Source organism: Dermacentor silvarum, chromosome 2 (genome assembly GCF_013339745.2).
Source record: "Dermacentor silvarum isolate Dsil-2018 chromosome 2, BIME_Dsil_1.4, whole genome shotgun sequence".
Taxonomy (NCBI): domain Eukaryota; kingdom Metazoa; phylum Arthropoda; class Arachnida; order Ixodida; family Ixodidae; genus Dermacentor; species Dermacentor silvarum.
In genome coordinates this window covers 208,597,189-208,615,053 of record NC_051155.1, presented here as the reverse complement: position 1 = coordinate 208,615,053, position 17,865 = coordinate 208,597,189, and the positions used below count along the sequence as shown (strand labels likewise).

At 45.6% G+C, this 17,865-nt stretch overlaps 1 protein-coding gene across 1 annotated transcript; it reads left to right on the top strand.

The window, feature by feature from the left end:
- Positions 1 to 366: 366 nt before the first annotated feature.
- LOC125943578 (uncharacterized) lies at positions 367 to 17,407 on the top strand. The gene is made up of 6 exons (XM_049663011.1): positions 367 to 433; positions 2,208 to 2,314; positions 4,776 to 4,835; positions 12,285 to 12,359; positions 15,424 to 15,480; positions 17,194 to 17,407. Exons 1-6 carry the CDS (start codon positions 367 to 369, stop codon positions 17,278 to 17,280), a joined length of 453 nt encoding a protein of 150 aa, XP_049518968.1. The 3' UTR covers positions 17,281 to 17,407.
- Positions 17,408 to 17,865: the final 458 nt, after the last annotated feature.

Below are 17,865 nucleotides of genomic sequence, written 5' to 3'. Positions count from 1 at the left end.
AAACTAAATAAACAAGCAATCAGTTAGTTTTACCCGTACCTGTAAACTCCGCCCACCATTGAACCGCTAGCACCCAACCACCAAACAACACGATCCTACAGACACCAGTGAAAGCAACGTCTTATGATGACTGACATGACATTTCCCCAACATTCGCTGTTCATGGTTATGCGCTTTTATGTGTTGCGCTTTACATAAGCGTTTAGGGCAAACTTACCCAACGGATGTCACCTAGCAGCACAAGATGAACGACGACGTGGGCGCCAAAACTTGACAATCCTCCTTGCAGTAGTCATCTCGGTAGGTGCTGAGCTATAGGCAAGGCGACAACGATGGCAACGATCTATACTGTGGTGGCAAGATGATATGAGTTCCCACTACATAAGAAGCGACAAGTTGATTAACAAGAAAGAGTTCAACACCAAGAAGCTGGGTGAGCGAAACGCATCAAAGTTGTTTTATGTAGAAGTATTACACAGGTACATACGCTCAATAAAAACAGGTGTAAACGACCAATGAATGAAACATGTTTAAGAAACACCTAAATAATGGTCTCGCTCAATATTTCCGGCTCTTGGATCATTCTTTTTTTTTTTTTTACGAGGCACCTAGGTATCGCATATTCCCTCCCTCTCTTTTGCTTTGAGAAATTGCGTTAGCAAGAGTGTAGGGCGATCACTCTGATATTGCAGCATAGACTGATTTGACATGCACACTTTTGTTTTGCTCACGACAGGCATATGTTGGCGAGCGGTGCAGCTGAGATAATTTAAGAACGCAGGGACTACTATTCCGCCTAAACTACATACGTTTCGGCGGAGGAAGTGTGCAGTAGAAAATTCAGGAGAATAATTGGCTTGGAAACGACTCAACAGTTCTGTCAGTTTGCGCCGCTTTGGAGGGGATAGCAGAAATAGAGAGAGAGAGAGAGAGAGACTGGGTCGCTAGAGCAGCTGCGCAGCTGTGCAGCTCGGCGCGGATGGTGCGATGACGCTACAAGACGCATCCTTGAAGTACGCCAGTTCCGTAGTGAATAAATACTTCGAAAGCGACATTTCAGGAATATGGCTCCCTTCGAACCGTTCTGGACTTGTATGGTATGCACGGCTTTCATCGTCCCGATGGAACGTGTCTGCGGCCTTGCCATGGACCCGTGCGTCGGCTCCAAGAGTACGGCGAAGTACCGCGTTGTGGTTTATTTCCAGCCGACGTCACAGCGGAGATAATTACGCGAACACCTCCAACTGTTACAGCTCCTAAATACGGACCAAACAACGGGGTTACCGCGTTAATCTCGTCTTTTTCTGGTGTCTCTTCCCGTTAAGCTTGCTTATTTTCCCAAAAAGTGAAACTGTGAAAGAGTTAGCTTGGTATTACTCGAAGCCATAATTTGCAGTAAACACTCGCAAGGGAGCGCGCACCATCTGTGCATCAGAGTAAGACTAATGTCAGGCTTTCTTTGTTGCCTTGCCGTGTGACATATGACGGTATTCCCGTGAGATCATGAATCAACGTTGGGACCTTATTCTGAAACAATCAATTTCACTTGAAGAATTTTTCACTGAACATGCCCCCCAATGTATATAGCACTTGTCGTGCATCCACGAGTGAGAGTAATGACATTGTTGCATGAGTGCCTGTTATGTTTGTATAAAATGCGCACATGTTGTTTACAATTTAAATGTCGCCAGCAAACTTTTTGTCTTTCTTGTCCTATTCTCCTCGAATTGGGCTTCATCAGTGTTTAAGACGGCCATTCATCCATTTTAGAGTATTTGCAGTAACTTGAGGCAAATAAATAGGGATGATGAGGTCAGGAAATTCGCAGGCGCAAGTTGGAATACGCTAGCGCAAGACAGGGGTAATTGGAGATCGCAGGGAGAGGCCTTCGTCCTGCAGTGGACATAAATATAGGCTGATGATGATGATGATGATGATGATGATGATGATGATGATGATGATGATGATGATGATGATGATGATGATGATGATGATGATGATGAGGCAAATAGGACACCTAGTTTTCGCCCTTGCGATCCATAATGCACGGTCAAAAATACATTATTCGGACGGAATGTGGCGTTGCTCGGTATGCCGAGAGCTGCTCGTATCATAAACTGAGTGTCATCCTTATGTTAAGACTAGAAACAAACTGGTTCTGCGAACAATATATTTCAAACGTGCGCGTTTTCCCACGCATATCGCAGGCGTGGTGAAGACGATGCAGAGCGCGTCCATCGGGGCCCGGCTTCTCTCCCGGTGCGGGCGCCGCTTGGCTCTCAAGTACAAGCTTGACCCGACGGCTCTGCACAAGGTGAACGCTGCGGGACCCATGTTCTTGCCATCTCAGCTCTGTGACACCACAGTGTGCTTAGTCCCGCATTTCAAATGTTCGTAACCATTCGTAGGCATATTTGCTGCAGGACACATACATAAGTGTCTTTGAGCAAGGAAGTCACAGTTTGCAAGTTTTTTTGAGCTACAAAAATTACTAGAGGGAACTCCGGTGCTGGGAATGATGGGGGATACAAGAATTGGCCTAATGTTCGTGTTTGTGGCTTCAGACGTTTTTGTGGCTTTGGTGATTAAGCTTTACCCGCATTTTCTAAAATTTTCAAGCAATCGCATTCTTCTTTCAGATGCACGAAGGCTATAAGACGCTGCGTGCATGCATAATCATTAGAGTTGTTGCATCTCCAACACAATACCTTGCTGAATATGATCCAGATACACAGTCGCAAGGTTGTTTCAATCCAGAAGGACAAAATTTAGGCCAATCCGTCTACTATAACCACCATTGTCACGCTGGCTGGACCGCCATCCTTGCAACTCCCATAGATGCTAGCGCAAGAATTCCCTCTAGTAATTTTATATGTATCTATTTGTTAAGCGAGACAGCTGGAACGTTCACCAGTGCGTGGGGAAAATGAAGATGCATTGCCTTTTCTCTATTCTGTGTACAGTCTGTTTCACACTTAGGGGAAAACTCGGAGCGCCTTGCAATGTGCTCCGAGTTTTCCCCTAAGTGTGAAACAGACTGTACATCTCTCTCTCCAAATAAAGATCAGGGTGACGCTAGTTTTTCACACATCTGGACGAGTAACGCGGGCGTTGCGCGTGGTCAATGGTTCCGGATCCCACCAAAAACGATTTCTTAGAACACTACGTAAGAGGACGCTTTAGCTCGGGGGCTTCTATCTAAATACATGGGAAAGGAGGAAGCGTTTTCCTCGGCAACCTATGCACCAAACTTGATGAGGTCCTTTGCATTTAAAACCCGCCGTGGTGGCGTAGTGGCTTTGATGTGGGGCTGCTAAGCCCGAGGTTGCGGGATCAAATCCCGGCCGTGGTGGTCCCATTTCAATGGGCGCGAAATGCAGTAACACCCGTGTACTGTGCACTGGGTGCACGTTAAAGAACCGTAGGTGGTCAAAATTAACCAGGAGTCCCCTACAACGGCATGCTTCATAATCATATCGTGGTTTTGGCACGTAAAGCCCCGGAATTTAATTTATTTGCATTTAAAAGCAAAATTTAAAATCCAGTGACTGGTGGTAGCTAATTTTCGATTTAGGTCGTCAACGTTTTATTAGAAATATTAGAAACAGGGCGGCGTGCAATTTGTGCGGGAACAAGGAGACTCTAGAGCACCTTCTGCGTCATTGCCCATCCTCTGACACTCAACGACGTACTCTACAGGCTCAACTCAGCCTATTATATAATATAGTGCTCTCGGAGGAAAAGATCCTGGCACCATAGCTTATGCATTCTTGCATGTGAAAGGCCACAAAAGCCCTTCTGCACTTCTTGAAGGCGACTGGACTGTATGAGCGCTTGTGACAGTGGACTCTGTGAATGACTGGCTCTGTTATTTTTCTTCTAGCTCCTTCTTATCCTTACCCTTTCCCTTCTAGTTTCTCTCTCTCTCTCTTACCACAAAGTTGGGTCATTTGGTATGTGTCAGTAGATATGTTCCACAGGGTATGTGCCACTCTTAAATAAAACACTTTCACTGAGCCAACTTGGGTCACTCGGTATGGTCGACTCAGGGTTTGTGCCAATCTTCAATGAACGTCTTTTACGCCGACTTGTCTCACTGGATATGTGCTACTGTGTATGTGCCAGTGCGTATGTACCCGTCTTTATGGCAGAACGCTATTTAAATTTCTCCGGTGGTTGGCAGAGTGGAATTTGCGTCATTAGTATTGGCTGGCGCGGACAATCTGTCTTGTGCGACACGTTGCAAACGTAGTGAAGCGTGGCGCGACTGGCTCGTTAATCGGGAGATCGCGACGGGCAGCGCGTGAGTGATGGGTGGGCGCGATTCACAGCAGCCGCCGCCGACTTACTTCCGCTCATGCACCGCTTTGTTTGCATACGTGGTATCCTTGGACGTGCTCGCCACATGTCATCGGTTAACAGACGACGGTGCGCTACTCTAGCACCATCTCGTAGCGGTCATCGCCGTCTTGCGCGGCACTACGCTTTTCTTATCATGTTTTCGCCATAACCTCCTCCTCCGCTTTCCGCCTCAGGGTTCCGCTGCACCCGCTTCCGCTTTCGTCGTCGTGCTCTCTTCGCTATCGCCGTCTTTCATCAGCCACTGCGCTCCGCGTTCGCTCTTTCATTCTTCGCTGTGCTCGTTCTCTCGGTTACGCCGAGAGACAACGCCGACGCTCAACGCAGGAGCGGGCGCCTAAGAGCTGCGCTCTAAAATAGGTTAGTTTACGACCTAATTCTTATTTTTTTGTCTCTTTCTCTCTTTTTCTTGGAAGGCCTTAGCGGGCGCGTGCATAGCGACGCATCTCTGCTATTCACACATCGATACAAGAAAGGTATAGAAACTGCTCAGTGGTGTTGCTGCCAGACAATGTTGTCTCTTCCCATAAAGTTATCCGCACTCCTGTGCTTTTATGTGTCAAGGTTTGGCATTCGACCTTGTTGGTATAGCAGAGTAACAAATATAAAGCGCTTGTAAAAGACGAGGACAATAATGGAGGATCCAATGGTCAATGTGCCTCGGTTTCAAGTAAACCGTTTGTTTAAAGTTTGCGCTCATTCTGCCTTCCTGCATCGTTCTCCTCTTTTCGAGCGCTTTATATCTGCTACGTATATTTGTCTTATGTTTTAATGAGAATAGCATTCTTTGCCTACTTCGACCATTGTAAGCTTATATGACAGCGAAGCTGTCTATGGCTAGGATCCCAGAATTTCTTCGTGGCGTAACGTGGACAGAAAACAATGGTGGGCCGATCCCGGCAGCAGGATACAGGACAGAGCAATGGCTCATACCGCTGTAATGCAGAGGCAACAAGCAGTGACTCATCAATGGCTCATACTACCGTAAGCAAGCAAAAATGCAATGGCTCATAACCCCGTAAGGCAGGGGCTACAAGCACTCGGCAAACTGAAGCGAACAGTGCATACATTCCTAGGAATAACGCATACAACATCCAAAACAGCTTACAAACGTTTCAATAAAGAACAAGCTCTAAAGAAGCACTCGAATCACATAATTGATGATAAGGTACTCCTGACAATAATGCGAAGCAAGTATCGTTCCCCGCATACGCTTCCCGGTAAAGATTACTGTTGCGCAAGCTGCCGCGGCGACGGCAACTTGCGACGTGGGCAGTGACATTCCTAGTCTTTCGTATCTAAAATGACCAGCCTGGCAGCTGATTTCAATGTTGTTGCAGCACCGCTATGGGCGGCGGCGTGCTGCCAAAATTAACATCACTCCCATTCCTACCATTACTCTAAAATAGCACTGCTAATATTACTCTGATGCCATAAAGCATTGCATACCCTCCTCAGCAGTTCTAGTGGTAGTTTTCAACAGCTTCGTTGGAGATCCACTTTCGCAGGACCGGGATGGCGAGTAAATTTTTCTATCTATCTATCTATCTATCTATCTATCTATCTATCTATCTATCTATCTATCTATCTATCTATCTATCTATCTATCTATCTATCTATCTATCTATCTATCTATCTATCTATCCCTACCCGGCGGCCCAAGTTGTATATGTGTAGGTATATGCTCCTGGTCGTGATGCCGTCGTGGTCGTTCCATTGTCATTCCAGCTTCGGGATCTCACCCCTTCTGCGCAGACCGAGTGGTATGTGTTCGGGGTGGTGATGCCGCCGTGGTCGTGCCATCGTCGTCACTTCAGCTTCGTCATCCGGCTCTCATCATGCCGTCGTCACGTCATCGTCGTCATGCAGGTTCCATGGTAAAGTCATCGTGACGCCATTGTCATCATACACTCATCGTCATCCCATTGTCCTCATGCCGTTGTCATGCCGTCGTTGTCACTGCGTCGTCGTCATACGGTTTTCGTCATGCGTTCGCTGTCATACCGTCGAAGAGATGCCGTTGCGACCGTTACATCGTCGTCATTGTAACTTCGACACCCGACTCCCGTCCTGCCGTCGACGTAAGCCATCTTCGTCACACAGTCGTCGTCCTACCGCTGTCATGCCATCGTCGATCGTCATCGCTTCAGTAACGTAATCTCACAGTCCTCGTGCCGTAGTCGTCATACCATTTTCGCCAATCCAAAAAACCTGAGCCCGGCCCGGGCCCGGGTCAAAAAGCACACGCCGTGCCCGAGCCCGGCCCGAGCCCGTGAAAAAACTGCTCTACCCGGCCCGGCCCGGCCCACGGGCCGGGCCGGGCCCGGGCTTTCGGGTAAGCCCGAGCCCGTGCAGTGCTCTAGTCGTCATACCATTTTCGCCAATCCATCGACGTCATTCATTATACGTCATTCTATCGTAATCGTGATGCCATCATTACATCGTGATTTTGCTGCCATTGTCGCGCCATCTTCGTCATTGCGTCGTCGTCAGACAGACGCTATCGTGCATCCGTTCTCATACCGTCGTTATTCCAGCTTCTTCATCCGGTTTTCGCCATAAAGTCGTCGTCTCGCGTCATCGTCATACCGTAGTCGTTGTCTCATGGTCCTCATGTCGTCGTCGTCACGCTGTAGCCTTTTTAAAATGGTCATATTTTAAAAATTGGCATGTCATTGTAGTCATGCCGTCGTTGTTATAGAGCCTTTGAAGTTTCATTGATTTCATTCTTACTTCGTCATTAAATCGCCACTGAGTAGGCGGCATACAGTGATTTTTATGCCGCCATGCTCCCGAGTGACCTTAGCGAGCGAGTTCCATACCAAAGCGGGACGATATCGGAGCACGTTGCATATAGTCGAAGCAACGAAAGTCTTGTGACAATTACCACTATACGTGTTAAATAAAGTTTTGGCATGTAAAACCCCAGAAAGAAGACGTGTTATATAAACGTTACTTCAGTACTACGGCCTGTGGCTACATTGCGCGATTCCTTTTCGCCTTACCGTCGACAGTCACCGTGAGGTGAATACTGCCATAATTGTTTTGTCCACGTGTACATTGATAGCTGAAAGCGGGCAATCAATGCTACATTTATACTTTTTATCTGAGTAGAGAGGACCTGTATACATTTCTTTCTAAGACAGCAATCAACACTGATTCGGTGTGTGCTGAGTGGTAACCGTAACTCTTGACGAATACACGTAATGCAAGAAAAGTAGGGCACCGAAATACTATGCAGTATCAGTTAACTGTTATGAATTCTCTAAGAAAATAACAACCAAGGAACTGGTTCACTCTACGAGGTACGTTGAAACATAATTTTTCAAAACATTTGAAATAGAAACTGCAGCGGCTGGGTTACCTACGGTATATTCGTGTAGCTCTTTACTATACGACCACGTGGAATTTGCTATCAATCCGCTGTTTTGCAAATAGGCGTACATTTATTTAGATACACACCTATCACCATATCAAATTAAATAAATCAAAACTATCACCGAGCATACTTTCCGGTTTTAATCAGTGTTTGTAACATTTGGGGGGACAAAGTCACCAGGCTGCGACCCAAAACGTTTCCTTTTTACGAAAATCGCTAAGTGATTATGATGAAGACGACGTGTTCACAATTTTGTCTTCACTGTGTTTTAATTGTCCCCTAGATATCTGCCTTATTATTTTTAAGCTATAGCTTTCAATCAGTTCCTTCGGTGGCGATTCAACGGTCGGAATGTAAATAGGAAAAACAATCCCTGATTTTCTTAAGCGGAGTCAAATCTCAAGATTACGTTTTGCCTAGAAAAGCAGCATTGACCCCAAGATGGCTTACTAACAAGTTCTGCGATATATAATTGCAAGAAGCAACAAATGGAGGAGTAAACATCTCCCTTGGAAAAAGTGTGGACGACGCATTGACCCCAATTCTTATTGCAAAAGCCGAATTGCAAGCCTAGCTTTAGACGCCCTATAGTGAATGGAGCGACAATAATTCCTTTATATATGTACAATCTAAAGATACAGATCTTATCGCTTCAGGAATTTAATTCAAATAAAAGGAAGAGATTTAGTCACCGTACAATAATGATGGAAGGCTCCTTTTCACATAATAGCAACGATAAAAATATACTGTAAGATACGAAGAAACAAAATAATACGTTCGAAAAATATATAGCACTGCATAGTTTGCAAAAAAAAAAGTTTGCATACAGTCGCAGACACACACACTAACGTAGAGACAAAAGGCGAGGACAGGTTGTACCACACACGCTACACTGAGTCCCGACATATGCGCGTATACAGAATTGCAAACACGTGCACGAGGCCGTGATGTGGTCTGAGATGAGCAGGTGCACAGGTGAGGCCGTGATGTGGTCTGAGATGAGCAGGTGCACAGGTGAAGAAGATACACATCTGAGATAATGCACTCATAGAGGTACGAGAGTCAGAAGCGGGCTTCATCATACAAGACAATGACCCACATAATTTACAAGCCCACATAAATACAAAAAATGGAAGCGGGTTGTCGTTACCTTACTCTATCTAGTGCGTCCCCTATAGTACACGTTAAGTATGTATGTGTATTAAAAGAAATGTTCTTAAGTTTCAATGCATTTCGCTGTGTTGTTTTCGATGGCGAAACGCCCAGCAATTTTGCAAGTCATAAAGCTCGGTGAGGATAATTTGCGTGTATGCCTCATTTTAGCTGCCGTCTATGCGTAGCATGTCGGGGGGAATTTATTCATTTATTTGGTTTGCCCACATAAAAATATTCACATAGAATACGAGGAGGGCTAGCTGGCAAGAACACCTGCTGGCTCTAGAGGGAAAAAAAGGTACATAAAAAAAAAGAATAAGGAATGAAGGACAGACTAGATATAAAATACACAAGAATAGATATAAAACGCATGAATAAAATATTCATGGGTGTTACACATTCGTCGGGTGGCACTTAGCGTCCGGCAAGTGGTCCACAATTTAGCACAAAATTGGAGCATGAGATAGTAGATGGAGAACATCCTCGTCGGCGTTGCCACAGGAGCAATCCCGGGATTATACCAGTTGTATGCGGTAAAAAGAAATATTTTGCGAATGCTGTTCCAACGCGCAGTCGATGGATTAGTTTATCACTACTTCTCGAGAGATCTACGTCCAACTGGTACTTGAGATGAGGGTCTACTTTGTAAAAGATCGATTCCTTAGTACGTTCTGTATACCAGGTGGACATACACAATTCCTTTTTTAGTACATTTAGCTTGAGTAATTTTACCGGAGCATGTTACTGGCTAAAATTCATGGATAAAAATAAATGGATAAAATTCGATAAGACTCCAAAAAGGCAAAGTTGTCTTTCAGGCAACTAAAACTGCCTAAATTTAGCAAATTTCTGACTAAATTACCAACAGTGGCTTCAATGCTTCCGCTACGCACAGATGCAAAGTGAGCGTCAACTTTAAAACTTACATTTCGAAGTCAGGGGAAAAAAAAAAAAGCTTCGAAAGATGTACTTGTACCTTGAAATTTGTGAATAGGATATGATAAGAAACCTTTGGAATTAAAATTTTTTGAATCCAAATAAAACAGTTCACCGACGATTACGAAACTCCCTAATGTGAAATTTGAGCGCAGCTCTATACGTGCTTTCATTTCGCGACATATTTAGGCAAAGAATTTGAGAGAGACACGTAGCAGAGTCTACCATCGGAAATCGCATCTGCTGGTCAAGCGCGTCGGCTTTTATACGTGACTCATCGAAGGTTCCAGTGTAATCGCTGGTGCCGCGTGGCTTCCAGAAAGTACTACGCAATTCGCGTCGTGCATACAATCAGATTACAAAACAATCACAAACCATGACAATCGAAACAAGCGCGAACGAGACAAAACCAAGTAAACCAAACAACCACGAGCGATAGCTGAAGCGAGCAGACGATATTACGAAACAAGCGCTCCGGCTGAGACCAGATGCGAATGGTCGGGCGGGTCTACATGACACCAGTTTCTCGCGCGCACGTCACAGAAGGTGCCGCTCTCATTGGTCTCCGCCATTCGCGGCTGGCGTCTTTCACCTCTCGCTCCGCATTCGCTCTTTCATCTTTCGCTGTGTTCGTTCGCTCGGTTACGCCGCCGATGCTCACCGCAGAAACGGGGGAGCTACGCTCTAAAAATGACTCGCCATCCCGGCCCTGCGAGAGTGGATGTCCAGCGAAGCTGTGGAAGAACCACCACTACAACTGCTGAGAGGGGCATGCAATGCTTTATTGATGGTTCGGATGATTGTTTTGAGCTTGTTCTTTATTGAAACGTACGTTGTTCCTTGCATTGTATGCGGGATTCCAATGAATTTATGCACTGTTCGCTTCACTTTACTGAGTGCTTGTAGCCTCTGCAATACGAGAAGGATGAGCCATTGAATTTTTGCTTGCTCATAGGGAGGTATGAGCCATTGCTGATGATGATAATTTTTGGTCACGGACGGACACGAGAAATGCTGACCTCCGGGAGGCTAACAGGTGCGCTGTAAAATAGTTTTTTTTTTTAGTTAGATGAAATGGGAATTGTGATTGCGCTGATTAGCGAGAGTATAGAATATCACCTCATTCGAGTAGAGGTCAAAAATGTCGACATATACAGCAGGGGTTAAAGAAGGAAGACTGAGATGGTGTGGTGACGTAATAAAAGACGAGAGCAACGACGGGAAGAACGTAACTGAAACATCCAACCATGAGCGTGCGAGAGTGAACAAGTTTTATTCGAACGTAGGCTTTTTATAGCCTCGGGCAGTATGCGCAAGGAACATGCGCGTTAGATAAAAGATCATGTGCCAAATAACGCTGCGTCAGTAATGACGATTGATTTTGCTGAAAGAAACGAGGCTACCTTAAGGAGAGGAGACTAGACCTAAATAATAACAATAAACTGGATTTATTTTGATAACAACAAAGACGTTAACGCCAAGAGACCGATTAAGGAATGACTAACTGATAAAGATATGACCTAGAAACAATTATCTCTAAATAACTGTGACGTAGGTGATGGACGGAGGAGGAGGAAGGGAGGGGGGAAGAAGGAAGGAAAAGTAGAGAGGTCAGCCAGACGCCCGTCTGGTTTGCTACCCTCGGACGGAGAAGACTAATTCTACAGGCTTATCCAACAGCATAGTTGCATGTTGTACTTCACACAGCTGCTTTAACTTTTTAGCAAAACATTTCAAAAGCCGAATTGAAAGCCTAGCTTTAGGCGCCCGATATTGAATGGCGAGACAATAATTTCTCTATATATGTAGAATCTAAGCAGACAGGTTTTATCGCTGCAGGAATTTATCAGCAGCAAAATTTTGTACAGGGTCGAGGGCTACGTCATAATCTAGAACAGATCATTGCAAGGGTATACGAAGGGTCAAGGCGTTATATGTATAAAAATCATCTCGTCCATACATTTGAACTGTAATTCAAAATAGAAGAGGCAAAAGCTTAAGGCATGCCAGGAGCCTTAGCTCATTTGACTACAAGTTCAGTAAGAGTGTTTCAAATTTGTTTAAAATTTATTACCATTTGTGTGAAAACGCTAACCTATTATCCAAGTAGAGCAGTGGCATAGAAATAATGTTTCCTTGCACATTTTATATGAACAGTAAGCGAAGGAGGAAAGCCTCAGCCCGGAGCCAAGGTTTCCAAAGGGTACTTGTTTTCTTACTGAAGAGATGCTGTGGAAACGTTGACAACAGGCCAAGGCTTCTCTTTTTCGCCGGGTGATACAACCCCCAAGATTAAAATGTTAACAATACATCCTCTTCCCACCACCCTCAAAAAAGAAAGAAGGAAAGAAAAGAAAATGTTTTCATGCCTTTCTTCATGTCTTTCGTGTTTTCATGCCTTTCATGCCTTTTGTTCACCATATTTTCTGCATTCTTTGTGCCTGCATTTCCGCAGGATCTTGCTGTATTTCAGAAAGAAATCATCAGGTGTTTCGCCAAAGTTTCAAGATGGAAAGTTGTGACGAACCCGGTAGGTATAGATTACTTTTCTCTCCTTAAAGCAGAAACATATTCGAGATCACTTAAATGTAATTGAGGAGAAAACAGTAGGAGACGTCTCTATGGGCGTCAACAATGGGAACATCCGCATATTGCTAGCGCTGGTTTGCGTGGGTGATGAGTAAAATACACCAGTGATCAGGCTAAACACACCTTTTGAGTCCGCTTTTCTGCACAAGGCGTAGCAGCAGCCACTTCACTTACGAACGTGCCTCTCGACTACATTTACAAAAGTTGGTAGAGGCACAACTTGAAGCAGCGTAACGCTGACAACGCGCAATCAAGTGCTTAGAGACACAGGCTCCTGAGAACATTGGGCTGAGTTCACAAAGCTTCTCGTTCGTAAGTGCTGTTCGCCATTGGCCAGCCGCTTTCGGCAAATATTAGGTCCGACATCTCGATTTGCTGGCATCTACTTTTACGAACAGTTTATTCGTAAATCATTTTGTGAATGCGGCCCATAATTTTTTGAGGAGCCGCGAAGGCACAATTTCTTGTTCCGCCACGGAGCCCATGCCAAGCCAGCATCTATGCATGTTGATCTATTGAGCTTCGTGAACAAGTGCCATGGCAGAACAGTATATAGTTGCGTGATTAAAATATCATGTCGTTAATAACCATAGCGTTAATCGTATTCCAGTATACTAGTACGAAACAGAAAGGCAAAGGCAGCTGTTTTCTCTATGGAGCTTGCAAGGCATGCAGGCCTACAACAAAATGTACAGAATGCACTAAAAATCGTAATTGACGAAAAAATTTGTTAAGCGAAACATTGAAGATTTGAAGAGGAAGGGGGGGGCGGGGGTCTTGTCGGTGTTCTGAGAGTCTGAGGGATTGAAACAGGAGCAACACGGCGTAGCACCGAAAATCCACGATTGACGAAGCGACCTTATCCGAGTTAGAGCAAGAAGAAAGCGTCTTTGACTCTATTCGCCTGTCTAAACTGCAGCCACAGTTGCTTGTAGTGTTCGGCTCACGTTGTTGACCAGTGTTCAACTCCATCATCTTCAGCAGATCACCCTCTGTAATGGCTTGCTACGGGAACGTATAAAATATGTACGGAATAGCTAGACTAGAAATAAATTAACCTGCCAACTACCCACGCCAGTTTGCTCACGGAAAATGTTTCTTAGGGTACTTCATTCAAGCATTCTTAGGGTACTTCATGCACTTTCCCGGGGCAATCTATCTATCTATCTATCTATCTATCTATCTATCTATCTATCTATCTATCTATCTATCTATCTATCTATCTATCTATCTATCTATCTATCTATATCTATCTATCTATCTATCTATCCGTCCGTCCGTCCGTCCGTCCGTCCGTCCGTCCGTCCGTCCGTCCGTCCGTCCGTCCGTCCGTCCGTCCGTCCGTCCGTCCGTCCGTCTGTAATCTATCTATCTCTCTAACCGTTTTCCCGCAAACCTGGTTCTCTCAATAGTCCGTGGTCGAATGGGTAGCGCGCCGGTCTTCTGTGCTGAAGAAAGAGGTTTAGAGACCAACCATCGGAACAACTTGGGCCATTGGGTATGTGGCAATGTGTAGCTATGTGCCGCCCTTCAACGAACCTCTTTGACGTCGACAAGGGTCACTGGGGATTCGGGACTGGGTGTGGGCCATGGGTATGTATACCGCTCTTCAATGAATATCTTTAACATAACTTGTAGCACTGTGTATGTGCCAGTAGGCATGTGGCGCTCTTTGATGAACCTATTTGACGCCAACTTAGGTTACTAGGTAACTGCCACTGGAAATGTGCCACTGTATAATGACAAGAAGGATTCTTTTAATTTCTCCGATATTCGGCGGGATCAAACCTGCGCCGAGCGCCTACGTACTTTACGACGGCGACGATCCACCCTGCAGCGTGTGCAGTGAGAAGTGGCGCGCAGTAGTAGTATAGTGCAGCGGGTCTCCTGTCTCGCTGCATTTCCACCAGCCGAATGTACCATTAGAAAACCTTTGAAATTTCGCCCGCGCTGGGCAGAATCAAATTCACCTCACGCGGGTTCCTCAAGGACAGCAGCCTAACGCTAGAGCAAGCTGCGCCACAAATGCACTGGGTCTGCGCCGCTTTTCAATGAACGTCTTTCACGTCAACGCTTTAGCGAGCTGCGCCATGAACGCACTCGGTACGTGTCGCTATTCAGTAAACCTCTCGCGAAGTGGGGTGTCTGAGTACGTGCCACTGGCTGTGCGGGAACGATTCCCAGAGAGGGAACGATTCTCAGCATTCGCATGCACCGGCACGCCACGCCTATCGTCTGGGAGGCCACGCGCGGACTTCTCGGTAGCACCACTAGACGGCGCGGCGTGTCCAGAAAGAAGCGTGAGAGAGGAGCCCGGTAGCCGAATGGTGCGCTTCTCAGTGCACGCACCGGTGCGCCATGCATTTCGGAGGCCATACGCAGGCTTCGCGGCGGCGCCGCTAGAAGGCGTAGAGAACACACACACACACACACACACACACACACACACACACACACACACACACACACACACACACACACACACACACACACACACGCACGCACGCACACGCACACGCACACGCACACGCACGCGCACACACACACACACACACACACACACACACACAGAGAGAGAGAGAGAGAGACATGCGCGCGCGTGCATATCTTAAACACACACACACCGTGCCATTTATGCCGTGGCGCAATTTGTCACGCCGTGCCAATCTTGATGGTTGTCATGCTGCACAAGGGGCATGCGTATCGCGAGCTTGAACAGGGCGGTAATGGTAGGGCGGAAATGCTATGCTAAAAACATTATGCTAAGCGTGCGAAAATAGTATGCTGAAGTTTCGGAATGCCAGAGGTACATAGATGAAGTGCGTTTTCCTAAACCAATATATAGACTTCGACTTTGTTGTTCAAGCCCTCTGAATTGCTATTGTTTCGTCGTCATCTGCCGCTGCCCCTGTAGAACCTAACAGTAGGACGTTTACTACTTTTGTGGTACTCTTGATTTTCCCGCGAATGATACTTCTTTAAACCGAAATTCCCATTTTTTATAGGAGCTACTAGGAGAGGAGCTGACGAGAGAAGTTGACAGAATGAGCGATGACATTCGGGTAAGTACCACTTAATCACGGACATTTGGGTAAATGCGCGACAAGTTCTTCAATGCAGTCTCCTGCAAATCATTTAATTTTGTTTGGTCGATTCGGTCATATACAGTTTCCCACCAGAATCAGCAGCTGGGGCAACTGATCGGCCTATTTGAATGAATATTTCAATAAATGATTGATTCAACTCATTTGATTAATTTTAGCTCGGGAAGCAGCACTTCTAATAATGTGAGCCATTGGCTGCGCCAGCGTCGCATACATCTATGTCGCTACTTGATTCGCACCAGCCTCCAGACAAATGTTACCCTAATTGAGCAGTTGGTAATATCAGGAAACTGACCCGCGTGGCGGCGTAGTGGCTTTCGTGTTGCGCTGCGAAGCCCGAGGTTGCGGGATCAGATCACGGCCGCGGCGGCCGCATTTCGATGGGGGCGAAATGCAAGAACACACGTGTGCCTTGCACGTTGTAGTGCACGTTAAAGAACCCCAGGTGGTCATATTTAACCCGGAGTCCCCCACTACGCCATGCCTCATAATCATATCATCGTTTTGGCACGTAAAACCACAGTATTTAATTTTCAATGCACCATAGGTCAACAAACATTTCCCCCTAAGCTGGAAGCTTCACAATTTCCGCTTCTAGATTGGTAGTTGTGCTACGTGCGTAGTCGTCTTCTCTTCGTGTTCGTCTGTGTTCGCGTTTACTTTGGTGCGCATAATATATCGCGCTAGCTACCGCATCACCGCGTCACATTATGGGCGAAATCATTTATTTCTTTGTTTTTTGCTATACTGTGATTTTTTATCAGTCACACAGCTCTCCCATGAAGTATTTTCTGATTTCTCCCATGGATAGAGCTGTGGATGTTGAGAAGGCAGAGCTGTATCTCTGAGGGCGAGTAAGAAAACAGGCAAACGTCATAAAAAAGGCACGTTAAAGGAAATACGTTTAAAATTATTCAATACCTGCCTCAATGTGCATACCAATATGAAGGCAGCGTGAGCAAAAAGATAGTGCATTCTGACTGTAACGGTTCTCGAAAGGTCAGGAAACTTCGTCATGGTCATCGATTGGGGCACGCTTTGGATATTCCAACTGTCCAACGGGCTAGCGCATTCGCACTATAGATGTTATTTTGTTATAATAACTGCCAAATTAAGTTAAATTATAAGCATAAGTGCATAAGTAAGTTTACCAGAGGATCATAAGAGGCGGATCGAGGAAGTTGAATGCAGGGTGACATTAGCTAATATATTGTGCGTGTTGCATCTCTAATGTAACGCGCTATTAGATAATATAATGAATTACTTATGGAAAGGATAAATAGGAAGAAAATCATTCCTTCATTCGGTCTCCGTAATTAAGAAAAAGAAACCTTGTCATAAGTGCATGTGTCCGCGTGGAATCAGCTTGAAGGCGTTGATATCTCTAGGCATTGTTAAATTGAGGCGTGTTCCTGGAAGATGAATCTTGCAACCTGATGAGAAAATCTGTAGTGCCTGGTAAATAACTGGTTGGAGGCACAAGTACAGCCTGCAGAAACCTGGACAAGCAGGAGCACGAACGGAACGAGCGCAGCGTTTGTGTCGTCCACACTTGTCGGTGTTTTTGTGCATCGATTGAAAAAAAAAAGTTGTTGAACTCCGCCTAATTTATGTTTGTATAACCTACTGGACTTTCACACGAAATTACTGTGCTTCGTTCTAACTTTTCAGAAGTGCGCCACGCGCGAAGTTCCTAAGGACAAGGACTTGACGCTAAACGTCATTCGCTACTTGCGAAGTTACTTCTTCACGGCATGAAAGTGGTGTTACTTATCAAGCCCTGACTCGACCCAAGCAAGCCATGTCAGCCTGTACATGAGCAAATGCAATTGCAGTACTAACTTGAATATACACGAAAGTAATTGCTCTGATATAAACGGCGAAAAACACAAGTACATCTTGTGGCAGGCCTTGCCCGTACTACATCTGGTGACAAGGATATGACGACCCACACCACTCAACAGTGCGACACGGCGAGCTAACAAGTCCACGAAGGAAGCTGCGAACCGTCCAATAGCGTTTACTATGCTGCTACACAATCGTAGGCATTGCGCCTACCCACCAATATCGTGTGAGAAAGGGACCTAAACAGAACCAAAGCTGCCTTCCGCTATCGCATCCGCACAGGGTCAACGCAAACTCTAGCATGACGGTGCAAGACAGGACTTAGCCCGTCATTGTCTTCGGTGTACTACCAAGCTCTGGGTAACTGTGGCCATTTTTTGTTAGAGTGTTCTGAATTTGATACAGAACGGAAATTTTTAATAGGTGAACCCAAGCCTGGAATCGCTCCGCGCACAAACAAAAGTAACATTATGTTCCTGCGAGTTCCTGCGAGAAAAG

Excerpts from the sequence above, each read along its gene's own strand:
- LOC125943578 (XM_049663011.1), top strand. The coding sequence starts at position 367 with ATGAGTTCCCACTACATAAGAAGCGACAAGTTGATTAACAAGAAAGAG. Across the intron at positions 2,315-4,775 it reads ACCCGACGGCTCTGCACAAG|GCCTTAGCGGGCGCGTGCAT; the intron begins GTGAACGCTGCG and ends TTTTCTTGGAAG. Across the intron at positions 4,836-12,284 it reads CACACATCGATACAAGAAAG|GATCTTGCTGTATTTCAGAA; the intron begins GTATAGAAACTG and ends GCATTTCCGCAG.